Source organism: Canis aureus, chromosome 32, assembly GCF_053574225.1.
Source record: "Canis aureus isolate CA01 chromosome 32, VMU_Caureus_v.1.0, whole genome shotgun sequence".
NCBI lineage: Eukaryota > Metazoa > Chordata > Mammalia > Carnivora > Canidae > Canis > Canis aureus.
In genome coordinates, this window is record NC_135642.1 from 35,572,858 (window position 1) to 35,592,531 (window position 19,674).

General features: G+C 38.5%; 1 protein-coding gene across 12 annotated transcripts in view; it reads left to right on the forward strand.

Annotated features, from left to right (window-relative positions):
* Positions 1-19,674, forward strand: part of ZWILCH (zwilch kinetochore protein) — a 38,146-nt gene that overhangs the window by 10,083 nt on the left and 8,389 nt on the right. For 6 of the 12 annotated variants that reach the window (XR_013370477.1, XM_077881575.1, XM_077881574.1 and 3 more), the window contains exons 4-17: positions 459-577; positions 2,624-2,752; positions 4,147-4,343; positions 5,506-5,576; positions 5,916-6,071; positions 7,711-7,782; positions 10,833-10,926; positions 11,592-11,641; positions 12,258-12,363; positions 12,889-12,968; positions 14,797-14,953; positions 15,476-15,504; positions 17,438-17,574; positions 18,711-18,806. Coding sequence is in view for 10 of the 12 variants with exons in the window: in XM_077881575.1 (XP_077737701.1) it covers positions 459-577; positions 2,624-2,752; positions 4,147-4,343; positions 5,506-5,576; positions 5,916-6,071; positions 7,711-7,782; positions 10,833-10,926; positions 11,592-11,641; positions 12,258-12,363; positions 12,889-12,968; positions 14,797-14,953; positions 15,476-15,504; positions 17,438-17,574; positions 18,711-18,806 (1,493 nt within the window). In the remaining 2 variants the exon portion in view is untranslated. The remainder of the gene's footprint in view (positions 1-458; positions 578-2,623; positions 2,753-4,146; positions 4,344-5,505; positions 5,577-5,915; positions 6,072-7,710; positions 7,783-10,832; positions 10,927-11,591; positions 11,642-12,257; positions 12,364-12,888; positions 12,969-14,796; positions 14,954-15,475; positions 15,505-17,437; positions 17,575-18,710; positions 18,807-19,674) is intronic. The other 6 variants (XR_013370478.1, XM_077881576.1, XM_077881580.1 and 3 more) reach the window with 4 other exon arrangements.

Here is a 19,674-nt window from a genome sequence, read left to right on the forward strand (position 1 = left end):
ACTGTGTAACTACTTAAACATGTAGATATTAAAAACACAGATTTCAGAACCCTGTGACAACTGAGAGCTGCTAGTCCTAAGAGGAGTAGGTTTAAGGAGTAAGGGAGGTGGCCCTTTGAGTTTTGGGAGTGAAAATCAGGAGTGTCCCATGGGTTTCTTGGTGTTTTGTCTTTGGTTCATCATTTTATACATGTTGGAGCACTTCCTTTTCTAATGGCATCAGATACTTCCTTTATCAGTAGCAACTTAGATCCGTATCTTTTAATAGGACAGTGGAAATGCTTCTGATGGCAGGATTTGTTGGTACCAAACTGGTTTGTAGCTGTGATTCTTGACATAACCTACATATTTGTGCTTAAGGATTTGGAAGCCAGGATTTGTTATGGCCTAGCAGAGTGAAAAATTGACTTGTGAGTATTCTTTTTACCTGACTATATAATTAAAAATTATTTTTTAAGCCTTTAGAGAAGGAAGAAACAAGTCATGTCGAAGAACCACAATGTGAAGAAACTGCTATTTCTGATCTCTCTACTGGGGAGAATGTTGGACCACTTGCTTTACCAGTGGGGAGAGCAAGGTAAATTTTTCTTTGGGTCGGGATAGGAGTAGGGCTGGAGGCTAAATGGAAGCTCCATTTAAATAAAAATGTTTTTACAGGGCACCTGGGTGGCTCTGGTTGAGCATCTGCCTTTGGCTCAGGTTGTGATCCTGGGGTCCTAGGATTGAGTCTTGCATTGGGCTCCCCACAGGGGGCCTGCTTCTCCCTCTGCCTCTGCCTCTCTCTGTGTGTCTCTCATAGGTAAACAAATAAAATCTTAAAATTTAAAAAAAAAAAAAAAAGTTTTTGCAAATGTTTCCCAGTTTTACAAACACTGGGGGAAAAAAAGATGTGTTCAGTCCAGGTCCTTTCTTCCCTTCTTCCCCCTCTCCTTAGCCATGTATACCCAATTTTTCCAGGGGTAGGTGTCCCAAGCATGACTAGGAAGACTGCTGTGGTCTCTTCCTCCATTCCCCATACTGTGTGTTCTTACTTCTTAATTGTTCTCTTTGTATTCTGTTCCCTTCCAGTCTTTCATCCTCACTGCTGCCAGAGATCTTTATAAATCACTGAAAGCCTGATTGTATTGCTTCCTTGCTTAAAATCCTTGGGTGGTTCTTGTTGCCTCATGATAAAATCCAAATTTCTCATGAGTAACACATAGGACCCTTACATCGTGCAGTCCAGAGGTCCTCCAGCAGGGTTGCCATACCCAGTGGGCATCTGGAAATGTGCAGGGGTACTTTTTGGTGGTTACAGTGACTGAGAAGCAGTTAGCCTGGGCAGTGGATATAAACGTCCTGTGGTGCACCAGGCTCTCCTGCACACAGAGGAATTACTCTGCTCAAATGCTAGTAGTGCCCCTGTTAGAAACCCTGCTGCCCTGTCTGCCTGGCTGGCTTCACTTCCCGCCTCCCTACCGTGTAGCTACGTGCACTTCTTCCTCTGCCTGACTCACCTCCAGAACCAGTGCTTTTGCTGACAAGGAGTTCTGGAGGATAAAGTCCTCTAAACAATAACATTAGACAGTAAGGACTGTAATAATAATATTCACAGACTGACTACATGGTGGTTTTTGTTGGTTTTGCTAGGTAGAAACTTTTAACATTTATGTGGTTAATCAGTCTTTTATGACTTCTCGATTTTAAGTCCTGTTGGCCTTTTTTCTTTTCTCCCCCACAACTTAAACATTATTTATTGGTGGTGTTTTCTCCAGCTAGTGTTTGTTTGGATTTGTCCATATGCTTATCATTGCCTTGCTTTGCATTTCAGACCTTCCTTTTGGGATTATTGTATTTCCTTTCTGAAGTACAATCCCTTAGAAATCCCTTTGTTGAACATCTGTTGATCATAAATTTTTATCTCTTTGAAAAATTTCAAGTTACATTTTTGGGTAACTTTTAATTTTGATACACTTGCAAATTTATAGAAAAGCTGAAAAATAGCACAGGAACTTCTGTATACCCTTAACCCAGATTCAGCAGTTATTTACATTTTGCCTCATCTGCTTTGTCCTTCTCTCTCACTCCTCCTCCTAGCCCTCTCCCACTCTGCCACCTGTGTAACGTACTCCTATCACCCACACACCCTTTTTTTTTTTTAAAATATTTTATTTATTTATTTTTTCATGAGAAACAGAGAGGCAGAGACACAGGCAAGAGGGAGAAGCAGGCTCCATGTAGGGAGCCCGACGTGGGATTCGATCCCGGGTCTCCAGGATCATGCCCTGGGCCAAAGGCTATGCTAAACCGCTGAGCCACCAGGGCTGCCCCACACACTTTGTTGTAATGAAACATTGAGAGAATGTTGGAGATACTGTGGTCCTTTACCTCTAAATACTTCACTATGTATTTTCTGAGAGCAAGTATATTCTCTTATGTAACCATACAACAGTGATCAAAATCTGGAAATTTAACAGTTCCAGTACTATTATCTCATTTACAGACTATTCAGTTTTCCTTAAATATTCCAATAATTAATGACTTGAAGCATCTTTTCATGTGCTTATTGACTCCTTTTTTTTGCCCCAGCTTTATTATGGTATAATCAACATATCCTATCTAGTTCTTTTGCTTCATCTTGCAGCCTACTTTTGCTTCTATTGAACCTCTTCACCCACACTGTTGGACTCCCTGCTTGTAGTAACTACATTCTCATCACTTATTGGTGCACACATCTTCGTCTGCATAATGTGCCCTTCTACTTCTTCACTGGGTGAAATATTTATGTATTTTGCTACTTAATTTCCAGAGTTTTGTTTCTGGGATACTAGGGTATTGGAATTTATAATAGAAACATATTTGGTTTTTGTCCACTGTTCCTGGCACAGAGTTCCTAAAACCCTTAGAATTTCCTAAGTGAAGAGAAAGGAAGGTATCTTCTCAGATGTTAATGAGGTGGCTTTTGGGGGGCACCAGCTCAGTCAGCTGAACAGCCAGCTCTTATTTTTAGGTCAGGTCCTAATCTCGGGTTCTGGGATCCAGCCCCATGGCAGGCTCTACGTCAGCATGGAGTCTGCTTGAGGAGTCTTTCTGCCTCTCTCCCTCCCTCCCTACCCCTGCTCATGTGTGTACTTTCTCACTAAAATAAATAAATCTTAAAAAAAAAAAAAATGAGGTGGCTTTGGGAAAGCCTCTAGGTAACCAAATGGACTTGGAGGCTAAGGGGGGTTGCCAGAGTACCAAGCCTGTGATTAGAAGGTTAGAACATTTAGCCCCACCTCTACCTCGAGGGAGGAGAGAAGGGCTGGAGGGTGAGTTTAGTCCCCAGTGGCTGGTGATTAATCATTTCATGCCTATGTGACTAAGATTTCATAAAATCCAAAACAAGAGTGTTTGGAGAGCCTCTGGGTTGGTGAACAGGTGGAGATTTGGGGAGAGTGGCTCACCAAGAGAGGGCATGGGTACTCCACACCCTTTCCCCATACCTTGCCCTATGCATCTCTTCCATTTCGCTCTTCCTGAGTTATATCCTTTTGTAATAAATCAGTAATCTAGTACGTAAAGTGTTTTTCTGAGTTCTGTGAATTGTTCTAGTAAATTAATCAAACCTAAGGAGGAGGTTGTTGGAACCTCAGATCTATAGCTGGTCAGTCAGAAGTACAGGTGACAACCTGGACTTAGATTTGGCATTAGGGACACCTGGGTGGCTCAGTGGTTGAGCATCTGCCTTCGGCTCAAGGCGTGACTCTGCAGTCCCAGGATTGAGTCCTGCATCGGGCTCCTGCATGGAGCCTGCTTCTCCTTCTGCCTATGTCTCTGTCTCTCTCTCTGTGTCTCTCATGAATAAATAAATAAAATTAAAAAAAAGATAAAGGTGGGTGATGGGGAGGGGGTTTGTAGGACTTCCTTAACCTATGGAATCTGATGCTGTCTCTGGGTATATAGTGTCAGAATGGAGTTGAATTGTAGATACCCAACTGGTGTCAGAAAATTACTTGGTATGAGGAAAAACCCCACACATTAGAGTTGGGTGCAGAATCTTTGTTGGTGACCAGAAGTAGGATCAGTGTTAGAATATTAGATACCTTTCATGGTATCTTTGGAAAAGAAAACTTGATTGATGGATGGTTTCTACTTACAATTTTTTCTTCTACTCTTGTTTTCAAGGCAGTTAATTGGACTTTACACCATGGCTCACAATCCTAATATGACCCACTTGAAGATTCATCATCCAGTTACTGCCCTTCCTCCCTTGTGGGTAAGGTGTGACAGTTCAGATCCTGAAGGGACCTGTTGGCTGGGAGCTGAACTTGTCACCACAAACAGCATTGCAGGAATTGTTTTATATACAGTCAGTTGTAAAGGTGAGAGCTCACTTCTCACTCCTCTTACTTTTATGGGGGTATGGCTGTTTATTTGTATTGTTACTATGTTATGGTTTTCACTGAAAACTGATATTGTTAAGAGGGAAGTGCACACAGTGGAACTTGTTAGCCACCAGGAATCTATTCGGATATGTAACTTGTGGCATATAGGAGATATTCCAGGTGCAGATCTCCAGAAATCTGAACAGGAGTTTATAGCTTTGTTAGTTTTATTTGGGGTTCATTTGGTTTATATGTGTGTATTTTTGGAAATTTTCATTGGAGGATAAAAAAAAAGGAATATAATGACAATAGAATTCCAATGTCATAGTAGATGTTTAATTATATTTAGTAGCATTCTTACCGAACCCTGAAACCAGATTTGTGTGTCCAATGTGCAATAAACCAAATCTGAGTCACTGGGTTTGAAGCGGAGAAAATTTTATTATCAGAAAGGCAGCCCATTGAGAGGGCAGGGGATTATTCCCAAAACTGCCTTCTTGATGAGGCTAAAGCAAATTTTTTTCATAATCAGAGGGGTTGAGATTACATACATATTGATGAAAAGGGTGAGGGAAGCTTGTGACCATTCATGAGAAAAGACGGAGCATGCTCACTAAGTAAGCATAGGTAATGTCTATCCCATGGTTAATACTTGGAACAAGGCCTGTTTTAGTCTCTGACACCAGGAGTTTATCTGAGGACAAGGAGAAGGAGCTATGGACATGCTCCACAAGTACGTGTAAACTGGATGGGGTCTTGGCTCATTATCTCAGGTAAAGGATGCAGAGCCTTGCTTGTTCATAGGCTAGAGCCATAACAGTTGATGTCGAGTCCAGGCTTCGGCAGAGACAGCTAGTGGATTTGTTATTAGGGTCTGTAAAGACACAATAGCTGAATAGAAACAGGCCTTTGAAAAACCAGCTTTAAATTTTTTGCTAAGTTTCAGCATTATTAACGCTATAGGGCATGGTTTTAGTATTGACCTTTGTTTCATTTTTCCTTCCTTTATCAACATGTCATCTGGATTTAAAATTTAGGTTCAGCAATTACTAGTGTAAAGTTGTAGTACCCTCAGAATTTGAGGGATTGTCATTTTCTAGTTCTAACAGTATAATTTTGAGTTGTACCTTTCAATAATTTTTTCTTTTATGTCTTATAGCTGATAAAACTTACTCTGTAAATCTGGAAGACCTGAAAAGTTCACATAAGAAAAGACATCACTTGTCTATTGTAGGTATTTCTGTCTTCTACTTACATTAGTTTCTTCAGACTGTTACGGACCTGCCTCCCTAGTTTAGTGATTTTTTTCACTCATATGACTAGATGCTTTTTGGCTTTTTTGTAGTAAAGTGTTTGTGATTATTTTCATATCAGCTAATGACTAAACATAGATACTGCCTTGCCTTTTACCCAGTCTTTGGGATGGAAAAGAATTGTCTTACTTTTCCATTGGGGATAAAAGTGTGGCACTTTTTGTTCCGTGGGGAAAAGAACCAAAGTAGTTTTGAAAAAGGGCACCTCTGGCCCTGTGAAAGTGTTGCTAATGGTGGCCGGATGTGCTCTTTTCAGGTAACAACCAGGGGCTTTGCCCAGTATGAGCTCTTTAAGTCCACAGCCTTGGATGACACACTTGCTGCATCACAAACTACAATTACTTTGGATATTTCCTGGAGTCCTGTGGATGAGATTCTTCAAAGCCCTCCGCTGTCTTCAACTGCAACTCTGGTAGGAGCGAACTCATTTTGTGTTGAGTTAATTCGGTGTGGATTTACTTTTAACTTGCTTATTGCTGGTGCTGCATGCTTCCAGCCCCAGCCCTGCTAGACAGCTCTGAGAGGCCCAGCTTACCCCTGAAGTCTCACCAGGGCAGCCAGTGGAGGTTTGGCCAGGTAACCTGATACTGTCAGTTGCCCAAAGTGGCAATTATGTAACTTAAGAATTTTCTAGTGACTAATAAATTCTCTTGAGTTGAGACCCTAGTGAAATTATCGAAGTGACTTATCTCTGCTCTTCTTAAAAGATTGCAGATATTGGCAACACATCAAGAACCATTATACTATTAAGGTTTTTCACATTTTTACATTTCTAGGAATCTATCTTAAGTTCATTGGAATTGCTAGCAAAAATATATGTACACAGATGTTACATACAGTGGTCATAACTGTGTTTCTAAAATATTTAAAACAGACCTGAATGTTCAATAGGGAAATACTTAATGTAGATTAAGTATTTAATATTTAATACTTAATGTATCCCTCTCCTTCTGCCTGCTGCTCCCCTTTCTTGTGCTTGCCCCCTCCTTCCCTCTCTCTCTTTATCTGTAAATGTAATGTAGATTTCCCTGGTGAAATGTTATATATTCTTTAAATATCATAATTTAAAGTGTTTTTAATGATAAAAAACGCTTATTATGCAAACAAAAAGAAAATATAAAAAATTATATATATATAATAGGATCTCATTTATGTTTTTGAAAACTGTATACAGAAGCCTAGACAGTGTTAATAGTGGTTCCCTCAGGCTGGTGGAGTTATGGATACTTACTTTCTTAATGCTTTTCTTTTCCTGCAATAGGAATTTATTTACAATGACATTTCCTTTTTTTCTCTTTTATCCCCCCTACCCCATTTTTTAAGGTTTTAGGAGGTTCCTAAAACTTTGACCTCTGGCTAAGACAGCATACTGTTGGTTTAGTTAGAAGGAGTCTCTTGAACACATTTATTAGGGGGTGGTTATTTTTGGTATATGGTGATGCTGAGCTTTTCATTGGGTCTTAAGATGTATTTATTTACATCTTAAGTTCTCCTACTTGCCTTTTGGAAATTCAGTGGGAAAGGGCAGGAGAGGGTATGAGGAGAGCAGTTCTACATATAGGTACAATCATGGTAGAGAGAGAGGTTGGAGGCATGAGTTTAGATTACTGTATTGAGATGGACAGGATCTGTGATGTCTCTGGGTATGAGGTTCTTTTTGGGGGCGGGGGAGTATGAGGTTCTAAATGCAGTATTACCAGGGCACCTGGGTGGCTCAGTCATTAAGCATCTGCCTTTGGTTCAGGTCATGATCCCAGGGTCCTGGGATTGAATCTCTCATCGGGCTCCCTGCTCTTTGGGGAGCTGGCTTATCCCTCTCCTTCTGCCTGCTGCTCCCCTTTCTTGTGCTTGCCCCCTCCTTCCCTCTCTCTCTTTATCTGTAAATAAATAAAATCTTTTAAAAAAAGCAATATTACCCTACTTATTTTAGTTCATTAGGGCTTTATGAAATATATTTTTTAATGTGTGGGCAATTTAAAATACAAGTAACTGTGACTGTTATGCAGAGAAGATGGAATTAGCAGTAAAAACTGACTTTGGGAACTTTTTAGAACCTTAAAGTGGAGTCGGGAGAGCCCAGAGGTCCTTTGAATCATCTTCAGAGAGAACTGAAATTTCTCCTTGTGAGTATCCTTCTGGAATTTGTAACTTGCATTAAATTCTATATTTTCATAAAAATGTTTGCTGACATCATTGATGTTTAGTTTTGTGTTCAAATTTGTTCCAACTGTCATGTATTCAGTAGATACTCTTGGCAATTTGGTCAGTATAATTTTACAGTTGTCCTTATAATCACAGGGAGCTTTAGTTAAGAGCTACACTTCTTCCACCTTTTTACCGGAATATTTGGTTTCTAGTCATATTTCATTTCTATTCTTTTTAGGTGGGTCAGCTGCCAATTTATTCCATAGTCATGTATAATCTGCTTCTTAATAACTGGGATATTGATTCACGCTAAAGATTAGTGAGCATGTGTTTCAAGACTTTTATGTTTCAGTGAGTTTTACTCTATTCTACAAATTGAATCTCAAGGGGGTGCCTCATTTTAATGCAGTAGAAATTCTAAATGTCTTAGCCTGGCATAGAGAGCCATTTATATCCAGTCACTGCCCTATTTGCTTTTTTTTTTAAAACAGCTTTATTGAGATATAAATTATATCCCATAAAATTCACTTATTTCAAGTGCACAATTCAGTAGTTTTTAATATACTTGCAGAGTTGTACAGCCGTGGCCATACCTAATTTTAGTCCATTTTCATCATCCCAGAAAGGAACCCTGTACCCATTGGCAGTCACCTCCCACCCTCACCAGCAACTGGCAGCCACTGATTAATGTTACTTTTTGTAGTACTTTGCTCCTTTTCATTGGTGAACAGCATTCCATTGTATAGCTATCCCACATTGTGTTGATCCACTCATCAGCTGGTGACGTTTCTGTTGTTTCTACTTTTTGACTATTATGAATAATTTTGCTGTGAACAGTCTTGTAAAAGTTTTGTGGGACATAGGTTTTCACATCTTTTGAATGGATTTGCTGGGTCAGTGTGATAACTCTGTGTTTAAGCTTTTGAGGAGCTGCCGAACACAATACCAAACATTTCTAATACTTTTACCTCCTATTATTATTTCTCTGTTCGTATAAAACTTGGTATTTTTTTCTCACCTTTCTTTCTGGAAAGCTCTTCTTTTGGGACCCTTCCTTTGGGATTCCATCTTACTTCTATCCTCAAGTCTCTGCTCTTCTCTCTCCACACCTTGGCAGAGAGCTTGTCATTCAGTAATTTGACTAATGCCTTTATGAGGGAACTCCAGACTCTTGTCTTCTAGCTGATGCCATTTCCCTTCCTTTTCACTTCCACCAGATTATTTCCCGATTGAGTAGACTGTTGTTGCCTCAAACTCAGTATTTCCAAACTGAAACTTGAGATCTCCTCCAGACTAGATCCCCTCAGAACCCACCCACCCCCCGGCCCATTTCTGTATGTGGTTCCACCATTCCTTCAATTTCCCAGGGTAGGAACCTTCTATTTTAGTTTAGTAAGAACTATTTCTACCACCACCACTAACTACCACAACTAGAAGCTGCCATCATGTGCTAAGTGTGTGGTGCTAGATGGCACAGTTATTTTGCTGAAGACATCAGCAATTACAGAGTGGAAGACCTGATTCACATGAATGTCTGTCATTCAAATGCATGCCTGTCTGTCTGACTTGAAAGTCCTTATGTTGTTATAATGTCCCCTATAAATTCACAGAATCTTGGATGTGCACGTGGCCATAATCTCTCCCAAATTCAGTTCCCTGTATAGGGATTAAGATTTTTTTCTTTTATTTTTTCCACATCTCCCTCTCTTATTCCCTCTCTCTCTAATAAACTTCTTTTCCCCCTTTTCTGATTGTCTGCCTATCTTAGTTAAAGTCCTTATCACCTGCTTCCTGGACCACTCTAATGGTCATTTGTTTCTCAACAGGGACATAATGAGCATTTTAAGCAGAACCATTCTTCTTGCTTTGGGACCTTGTACACATTGCAGAACGCTTCGCATCCTTGGTCCTACCAAACTAAATGCTCAACGTGCCCTTGTGCCCCCAATCATTGTGACACCAAAAACTATCTGCACATTTTTCCAAAGACTCCTTGGAGGTGGAAAATGATTATCACCTCTGTTAAAAAAAAACATTGTACTTCCTCTTTTCCTTAGAATCCATCCTAGATATTTCTTTCTTTCTTTCTTTCTTTCTTTCTTCTTTCTTTCTTTCTTTCTTTCTTTCTTTCTTTCTTTCTTTCTTTCTTTCTTTCTTTCTCTTTCTCTCTTTCTTTCTTTCTTTCTTTCTTTTCTTCATCCTAGGTATTTCTGATATGAATTCTTAACTAATTGATCATGTCATTTTCCTGCCAGACAATCGACAATGCTTGTTGTCTTTCATTTGAAATAAAAAAATCTTTATAAGTTTTAAGATCTGTATTTCCGTCTAGCCCCTGTTCCTTCTAATCTCATTTCCCACTGTTCTTTAGGTATTTCTTCCACCATGGCTGGACCTTGCCCCAACCCTCTTCATCTTATTCCATGCCCCTTCCCTGCTCTGCTGCTCATGGTGCCCACATTTGAATTCAGCTGATGTTTCACCTTGTTCCCCTGGCTGTTCCAATCTCCCTTTCCTTTAGTGGAGATATTGTATGTATAAGCCTATACATTTATATTATTTGTATATAAACTTCCATTTAGTTTCACATTTTTGTTCCCTGATTTTTGCACCTGGTTTGTCAGTCATTTTTATCCAAAATTACAAGCATCTTCAAAGCAGTCTCATTAGTCTGTAATCCTCAGTAGCACTTATGCACATGGCATCATCGTTAGAACACCATATTTGGTATCAGACTGCTAGGTGGATGTCTTTGCGCTGTCAGTAACGTGTGACCTTGTGCAAGTTACTTCACCTTTCTTGGCCTTAGTGGAAGGGGGATGATGGTAGTATCTGCCTGATAGGGGTTTTGTGAGGATTAAATACCATACTACATATAAAACACTTAGAACTGTTCTTGTCATGTGGTTAAACATTCAAGAAATGTTATAATGACTAATATAACATACATTCTTACTGATTAAATTATTTTTTTTTCTAAAAAAAAATTGTATTTCTTTTTCTTTTTCTTTTTTTAAATCTCTCTTAGGTTTTGGCTGATGGTTTGAGGACTGGTGTATCTGAATGGCCTGAGCCTCTAGAAGTAAAATCTGCTGTTGAACTTGTGCAAGAATTTCTGAATGGTCTTTGTTTTCCTAACTCATGCTCTGTATACTGTTTTTTTGGTTTTTTTTTCCCTTTGTTGAGAATTTATACCTTCTAAATTTAAAAATAAGTTATCTTTTTAGGCTTGGTAAAGTCTAAAAGTTGGGAAGTTTATAAAGCTGTGAGGTCTGTCATGATCAGAAGAACAGATTACTAACAGTGCAGGTCTAAGTACTTTTAAGAATTAATATTGAATTTAAATTTTACATACCACAGCTGTATTTGAGATAATAGGAAAAGAGGGATGGAACAGAAACTTTGAGCACCTACCATGTGCCCAACATTGTGTGTCATGGGCTCTCACTGTATCTCCGTTATCTCCACACCCCTGCTTGGAGATGTCTATCATAACTTCCATTAGAGAGCTAATAATTTGTTAAAATCCCTGGTTGTACTTCTACTGTCCTTATTTACCTTTTGAAAACAGGACTGGGATGGAAATTATTTATTTATTTTTATTATTAATTAATTAATTTATTTTTATTGGAGTTCAATTTGCCAACATATAGCATAACATCCAGTGCTCATCCCATCAAGTGCCCCCCTCAGTGCCCATCACCCAGTCACCCCCACCCTGCCCAGGAAATAATTTAGAAAGCAGAAAAATAGGATGTAGAGTTAATAAGCTTTTACTACTTTCTAGACTTAAATAAGCTGGATGAATTTGGTGATTCTACAAAGAAAGACACAGAGGTAAGCAATTCTTATCAGAACTGTGCCCTGAAATAGCTTTAAAATTTGGTTTTACGGCTATTGTTCATGTCATACCATTTCAGCTGGATCTGGTACAGCCAAGGTAGCATTTTGAAGGTAGTTTTTTGTTGGTCTTTTATGTCAACACTGGTGATTATTTTCCTTAAGAACTAACAAATGCTTTTGAAGAGAACTAATACATATGTATTATTAATTGATCAACTGCAGAGAAGCAGAAATGACTATGTCCATATGCTATAAGATGGTCGTATTATATTAGTATACTATAAAATGGTATGATAGTATGCCTTTCCTGGTATCATTAAACTAAATAGGTTGTCATTTGATAAAATAGGAAAATGGAGACAAATGTCATTTAATTAAGTATTTTTGCACTGAAGGAAAGTTCAATGCTTGCTTTGAGGCATCACACTTTTACAACAATTTTAAGGGTCCAGTTCATTTTGTGTCTCCTCATCAGTGAGCGAGATTGTAAAAAATTTGTTCCCATCTGTGGATCCCCATATTCTTGGAGCAGCATTTGAAAGCTCACTGGCTTTGAACTCTTTCTTTTCTTTTTTAATAAACTGAGTATTCTGTGATGCTCTTTTTTCAGATAGTAAAGCATGACAGTGCTGCAGTTGACCGCTCCATTGAGTGTCTCTTCACCGTACGGGGGGATCTCGACTTTGCTGAGCAGCTGTGGTTCAAAATGAGTGGTAGTAGGTATCTGTCATGATTGTGAAATAAATGTTTCCTGTCATTGGTTAGGTTTACTTTGAAAATAATATAGGACTAAGTGTACTACTAGTCTTGTGTGGAGGGCTGGTTCGTAGCTTCTCAAATTCATTTCTAGTGAGGTATTAGCACATTCTACTCAAGAACTGTACTAAGGCAAGATAATTCCTAGAGTCTGTTCTTTTCTCTTGCCTTGAATGTAAGACATAGGTGGTTTTTATGTTAATATTTATATGAACCAAAACCTACACCTTAGTGGAATTATAACTATTAGGAAGAGGAAAAGATAGTCCTTAATATTGTACTGTATTATTTTGTGACAGTGAGTTTACTCTCTTACTGTAGAGGATGTGTTAAATTTTTTCTTTTTGGCTTGAATTTCTTTCCCCTTCTCCCCACCCAGAAGTACAGGTACTGTCTTCTACTTATTTGTGTATGCTTAATTTTGATGATATATCTGATCTGCAGAAATACCATGAATGTAATGTTGGACTAACTTGTTTTCCAAGGTGTGGTTTCATACCAAGACTTGGTGAAGTGTTTCACACTGATCATCCAGAGTCTGCAACGTGGTGATATACAGCCATGGGTAGGTTTAGTAGTGTTAGAACACTTTTTAATTGGCATGGCTCTGAAGGTTAAGGCATAGGCCTGGGAACAGATTGCCTAAGTTTGAATCCAGCCCTGCTGCTTTCCTAGCTGTGTAAACGATTCTTTATGTCTCTTTGCTCCAGCTTCCTCATCTATACAGTAGGGGTAGGAAAAGTACCTACCTCATAGTGGTGTTTAGTGATAAATAATAAATAATAGTTAATTTAATTCATGTAAAGCTCCTAGCTCATAATTAAGTGTTCAGTATTTGTGAACTAGTATTGTCACCATTGTTGCTCTGAATGATTATTCTCATATACTACTGATGAGAGTACAAATTGGGATAATCTCTGGAAAGCAATTTTGAGTAATGTATTGAGGTCCTCAAACGTATGAATCATTATTTTTTTGAATCATTATTTTTTTCTTAGGATCTACCCTAAGCTTATACACAGGAATACGTATTAAGATTTTCTATATTAGAATAGTCCCCACAGCCTCATTTATAGTAGCAAAAAATTATAAATGGCCTAAATTTCCCCTGTTCATGGGTTAATGATACGGCCACATAATGGCATATGTAATCGTTGCTGAAAATGATGCTGATGGATTATGTGGAGAAATGCTTACAATCTGCAGTAAAAAGAAAGGACTATACACTATTGCATGAAGAAAGTAAATTTTGGAGAGAAAAACCTGGAAATAAATATCCCAAAATGTTACAGCAGTTGCCTCTAGTGCTAAGGTTACAAGTGATTTTTTTCAACTGCATCCTACATTTTTATACTTTATGGATATTTCATAATGAACTTGTGCTTTTACAGTCAAGAAAAAGGTAAGTAAAAAACTAGAAACTAAAAAATTCTTCATTTCATGGGAATTCTTTGAAGTATGGTAGCTGCCAATTCACGACTCCAAAACTTAGAAACCTTCATGGGTCTGCACAAAGATCCAGTGCAAACGAAGGCATGTCAGTGTTGCTCCTCACTGGGCAGTAGCGACTATAGGCATTTTAACCTCAGCCGCAGGGGATTTTCTCATGCAACTTTCTGTGTTTGTGAGATGTTTGCGAGTATATCCCTGCCATGTGCAATGAGTGCAGACAACCCAGAAATTGTTTTTATTAAAACAAGGGAAATGCAGAAGGTTATGATGGAGACTAGAGATAATAGACATTAGTCTATTGGACATATTAGTCTAATAGACATAGAAAATGCCCAATATTTAGGTATCTTTAGAATGAAGTGCTTAACATTTGGTACATGTGTTAGATCTATAAGTTCACAGTTCTTGATTTGCAGATCTAGTTAGATATAGTAGATCTAGTTAGATATTGTAGCCAAGGAACTTCTGACACATGTGGAAACCACTGAGGAAGGGAGTTGGCCCACAGTAGCAGATGTTCTGTGCAGAGGAAGATACTCAGTATCTGAGTATACTGAGTATACTCAGTTGGGAAAGATGCCCAGTAGCCCTTAATCAGCTAGGAGAAAAGAGGTCCTGGTTACAAAGCTTCAGAGGATCAACTCTGTCTTCTTTTTTGGTGGAATTGTATCTGGGGAATGATAAATTGAAACTCTTCATAGTTGCCTTGGCCTAAAGCAAATGCTATAGGAATGACACTTCAGGAACTGCCATGTTTGTAACTTAGACATAAGTTCAAACTTTTTATTTTTATTTTTATTCAAATAATTGTTGGTATTAGGAGACTAAATATGCAAGCTTATAATTTTTAGTTCATAGCCAATATAGTTTGCTTCTGTTTTGTTTATTGGATTTGTTTATATTTTCATTTATGGCTTTATAATTTTCTTTTAAATTTCTAGCTCCACAGTGGAAGTAACAGTTTATTAAGTAAGCTTATTCATCAGTCTTATCATGGAACCATGGACACAGTTACTCTCAGTGGGACTATTCCAGTTAAGATGCTTTTGGAAATTGGTCTGGACAAACTAAAGAAAGATTTTATCAGTTTCTTCATAGGTGAGTTCCTTTCTCAGCTCAAAAAATTAAAAAGCACTTCACAGTCGTCAGCCATAGATATTCACAGGCTTTTTCTTCCTACTTGGCCCTACTCATTTATAGCGCTGACTTTGCCTACAAATCACTGTGAGACCAGCGCTTCTGTACTCTGGCACTCAATTTCCTTCTTGATAAAGCTATTTGATTAAATATGACTCTAGTTTTTGTTTGCTTGTGTTTTGAGTTCAAACATTTTGAGATCTACGAGGTTAGTGTAGTAAATAAAAAAACTTCTTTGTGGGATACTCTCTTACCACCCAACACTTGGTTGTTTTTATTAGAGGCAAGCTGTGATCATTTTAGAATAGTATTAATATGTATTTGTGGTGTAACATGCCAGAAAACTTGGCCATTTCTGAGTAACTATTTAGCTTGAGCATCTTTTTTGTATATGAACTCTGAAAAATTTTACTTAGGTTCCTTAACAAGTAATTGACAATACCTAATAAAGCTTATTTGCATTTATGTGTTTTTTCTTACTAGGTCAGGAACTTGCATCTTTAAATCATTTGGTGAGTTGGTTTTTTTATTCTAAAGTTAGTGGGTTTTTGTTTTTTTTTTTTTCTTAATTCATCCTACCTGCAGATACTAAATACTTATTCCATGCTAGCCTCTCTCCTAGGATCTAGGGAACAGATAGATAAGTAGACAAACCAATAAGTAACCAGATAAAGTACTTTTTATTTTCATGAATCCCCCCCCCCCCAGTCATTTCATTTGCCTATTTTTATTTTAATATGATTTGACTCCAAACTTTTGACACAATAGTCCTTATACTTGGAGGCTCCTTGAAAGCTTATTGAATTGCTAATTCCTGGGCCTCAGAGACTCCATAGACCTGCAGCTCAAGATTATGTGTTTTAAAACAAATCATCTCCTACTTCAAACGATTCTGATGCTTTTCCCTTACTGTATTTGTTTTCTGTTACTGCATAACAAATTACAGTAGTCCCCACCTATCCGTGGGGAATACCATGGGCAATACTATGGGCAATACTGAATCCTATATATACTGTGTCTTTTCCTATACACACTTACCTATCCTAAAGTTCGGGCACAGAGATTAACAGCAATAACTAAAAATAGAACAATTATAATATACTGTAATAAAAGTTATGTGGATGTGGTCTCTATCATTCTTACAATATCTTACTGTACTCACCCTTATTGTGATGTTGGAACATGATAAAATGCTGATGAGATTGAGGGAGGTAAGTGATGCAGGCACTGTGACCTAGTATTAGGCTACTATTGACCTTTCAGAAGGACTGAAACCATGGAAAGTGGAACCTTGGATAAGATGGGGGGCGCTTCTGTACCGCAAACTTAGAAGCTTAAATGAACACAGATTTATTACATCCCAGTTTCCCTGGGTTGGGCATTGGGCACATTTTAGCTGGGTCCTCTGCTTTAGGGTTTCACAAGGCTAAATCAAGGTGTCAGCTTGACTAGGGAAAGATAGTCTAAGTTCCCTCATTCGTTGTTGGCAGAATTCATTTCCTTGTAGCCTGATAACCAATGTGCCCATTTTCTTGCTAGCTATTGGTCCAGAGCCAGTCTCAGGTCTTAGGGTTTGCTTGTGGGTCCTTGCCATGTGGCATTCTCTCCAACGTGGCAGGTAGTTTGTTTCTTCAGAGCCAACAGGAGAGCATCTCTAATACTTCACTTTCTTTTAAAAGGCTCACCTGATTAGGTAGGTTGTAGTGATAACCAGGTGATAATCTCCCTTTTGATTAATTCAAAGCCGTCAGTTAGTAACCTTATCATGGAAGTAACAGCCCATCATATTTACAAGTTCTGACCTCAGTGAAGGGGAAGGGATCATACGGGATGTGTAGTTTAGGCAGTGGGAATTTGGGGGCCATCACAGAATCCCACCTACCATATTTACCATGGAGGATTTCCTTAGGATGTGTTCTCAGAAATAGTATTAGGTCTGAGCATTTTTTGATGCTTGACATACATTGCCAAGTTTTATTTTTTTAAAGGGTTGTACCAATCTACCAATAATTGATGTGAATGGAAGCTTATCAATACACTTGATTGATTTCTTTGTACTTGTTAACTTATTTTTAGAGGTTGACACTTCTGTCAACCTGGCAAGGGTATTGAAGTTAAGAGTTATCTTGTGGATTTGCCAGTCATTCCATCTGGAGAGCTTGGTGCGTGGTATTAGTTATCCACTCAGGCCTCCTTGGTAAGGCAGTTCTCGGATTTGTTTTGACCAGAGAATGTAATGGTTTGCTGAGAACATTCTCAGTGACAACTTTGCTCATGATTTAGTCTGAAGAATAGCATTGAAGAGTGATAAACTCTATCTGGCTGCCTCAATTTTTTTTTTCCTATTAATCAGGCCTAGTTGAGGTTTAGCAAGCATAGCAATCTTTCTGAAGATGGTTCTTGTTCTTTAACTCCCTCTTTTGCTTGTACTGTTTTTCATTCCAGGAATATTTCATTACTCCATCAGTAGATATACAAGAACAGGTGTATCGTGTTCAAAAACTCCACCATATTCTAGAAATATTAGTCAGTTGCATGCTTTTCATTAAACCCCAACACGAGCTCCTCTTTGCTTTAACACAGTAAGTATTGCTCTCTTGTTCCCTTCACATAAACATGTTTTCTCTTGTGAAACAGCTGGAGCCAAAATATGTGCAGTTTTTATTACCAGTTAGACTAGAATCGGTACAGCCTGTCTTCACAGTAGCAGAATGCTTCTCAGTCCCTGTTGGAGGAAGGGAAAGACTTTGGATTCAGAAGGACTCTGGTTCAACCCTTGGTTCTAGAACTTTCCGACTTCCTGAGGAAGTTTCTTTTCGCTTCCTCTTGTTTTCTCATCTAGAAACAGGAACTAGTAACCTCATGTGTTTGTTGTCCGGGTTAATGATGTTCATGTGAATGAAGTACCTGACACCTAGTAGGTAGATGTCATGACTCTTCTCCTTTCTTTCCTTATACACCGGGGCCAAACTAATGATTGCTAGATCTCCATGTAGTACTTGCATGGAACCAAATATTATTAGACTTCTATTTTAGAGATTCTGCTGGTAACTTTGCCTAGAAACAGTTTGCAATGATCCTCTTAAGTGGGTTGCTGGTGTCTTACGTGTATTTGAAGCCTTAAATTGGAAATGAGTGAATTTACAATCTGGTGGAAGGGCTGACTTTTTTCCCTGTAGAAGGAAATGTACTGTGGCCTTTCCTGAAATCAGAATTTATCTCAGCTGTAAAGGGAAAAATTAGAAATTGTTGACAGAATCTAAAAGATTTATTTTCATTAAAGATGAATACTGTAAATGAGTTAACTCTTTAATTCCCCAGAGTCTGAAAACCATGGAGGCTAAATCTTTGTCTCTCTTTTGCTTCTTTTTGGTTTTCTTTTACTGATACCTCTTTTTCCCCACTCATTCCTTTACTTTGGCTCAACTTAATTATATTTTATGAGAAATATGTCTTCTATTGATTTTTAAAAATTGGGGGAAAAAAAGTTAAATGAGATTTCCTTTCAAAGTCAAAAACAACCTAACTTTTGTGTGGAAGGGGGCATTGTTTTTTGTTCATTTACTTTCGTGTCCCTGAAATTATTCTTTTGTTGTTTTGGTTGGTGGTACTGAATGGAATGTTTGGCTTATGAGCTTTAGATTATCAGAAAGCCTTTATCTCCAAGAGACTTTTTTCCTAAAAGAGGTCCTTTTTTTGTTGTTGGTTTTTGTTTTAGATCCTGCATAAAATATTACAGACAAAATCCTCTTGATGAGCAACACGTTTTTCAGCTGCCAGTTAGACCAGCTGCTGTAAAAAATTTGTATCAAAGGTCAGCAATTTAATAATTATGTCTTAAGTCTGGCTATAATTCCTGGGCAATTTCTGTGTCCTTTCCCTGGGGATTTCATGACCAAGAGTTGTTCCACCTCTGAAACCTTAATCATCTCTATCCCACTCTTTGACTATCATCTGATAGTTCACCCTCTTTCTTCTCCCAGACCTTTCTTTTGTCTTTTCTCTTTCTGCCAGTGGGCCTCTAGTCTTTCATTTTTTCTCAATCTAATTCTTTCACAGTATAGGGCAGAAAATATAGCCAGAAGGGAAATGACAGATTGGAAAGGAAGTGATTAGGGTAATAATGACAAAGTCAAGGCTATGGCTGTGGGAGCGAGAGAAGCCTTGGGATTGGGGAGGTATGGGACTGTGAGGCTTAGGGCACAGATTGGCCATCCACATGGACTTTGATATTGCCTTAAATGATGGTCTCCCCAACTCTCCCCTCTGTATGCAGTGTACTTGAAATTTCTCTCCTACTGAAGCTATTGTGTTTATACCCTCCCTCAGTTTGGTTCCCTTCTGGCCAAACCCTGTCATTCCTTGAAACTGCTCTGGCAGAGGTCTCCAGTGACTTCCTAATTGCCAAATCCATGGAACAACTTTCTAGTAAAAGAGTGTGTTTTAGCCCCTTGTGTAATTAGCTGGCCCACCAATTCATTCTCCTTACAAGTAAGTACTCACAAGGCTGTTAGGCATTTAACATTATTCCTTTCTGGGACCTATCCCCTTGCTTCATTTCTGTGACATAGCTTGTATCTTAATTTTAATTCCATCTCTCTTGTCCACCTCCAAGATTGCCTGCTTCTCGTATGAGTTTTCACCAGAACTCCACTGTTGCCTCTTTTTCTTCTTACTTTCTT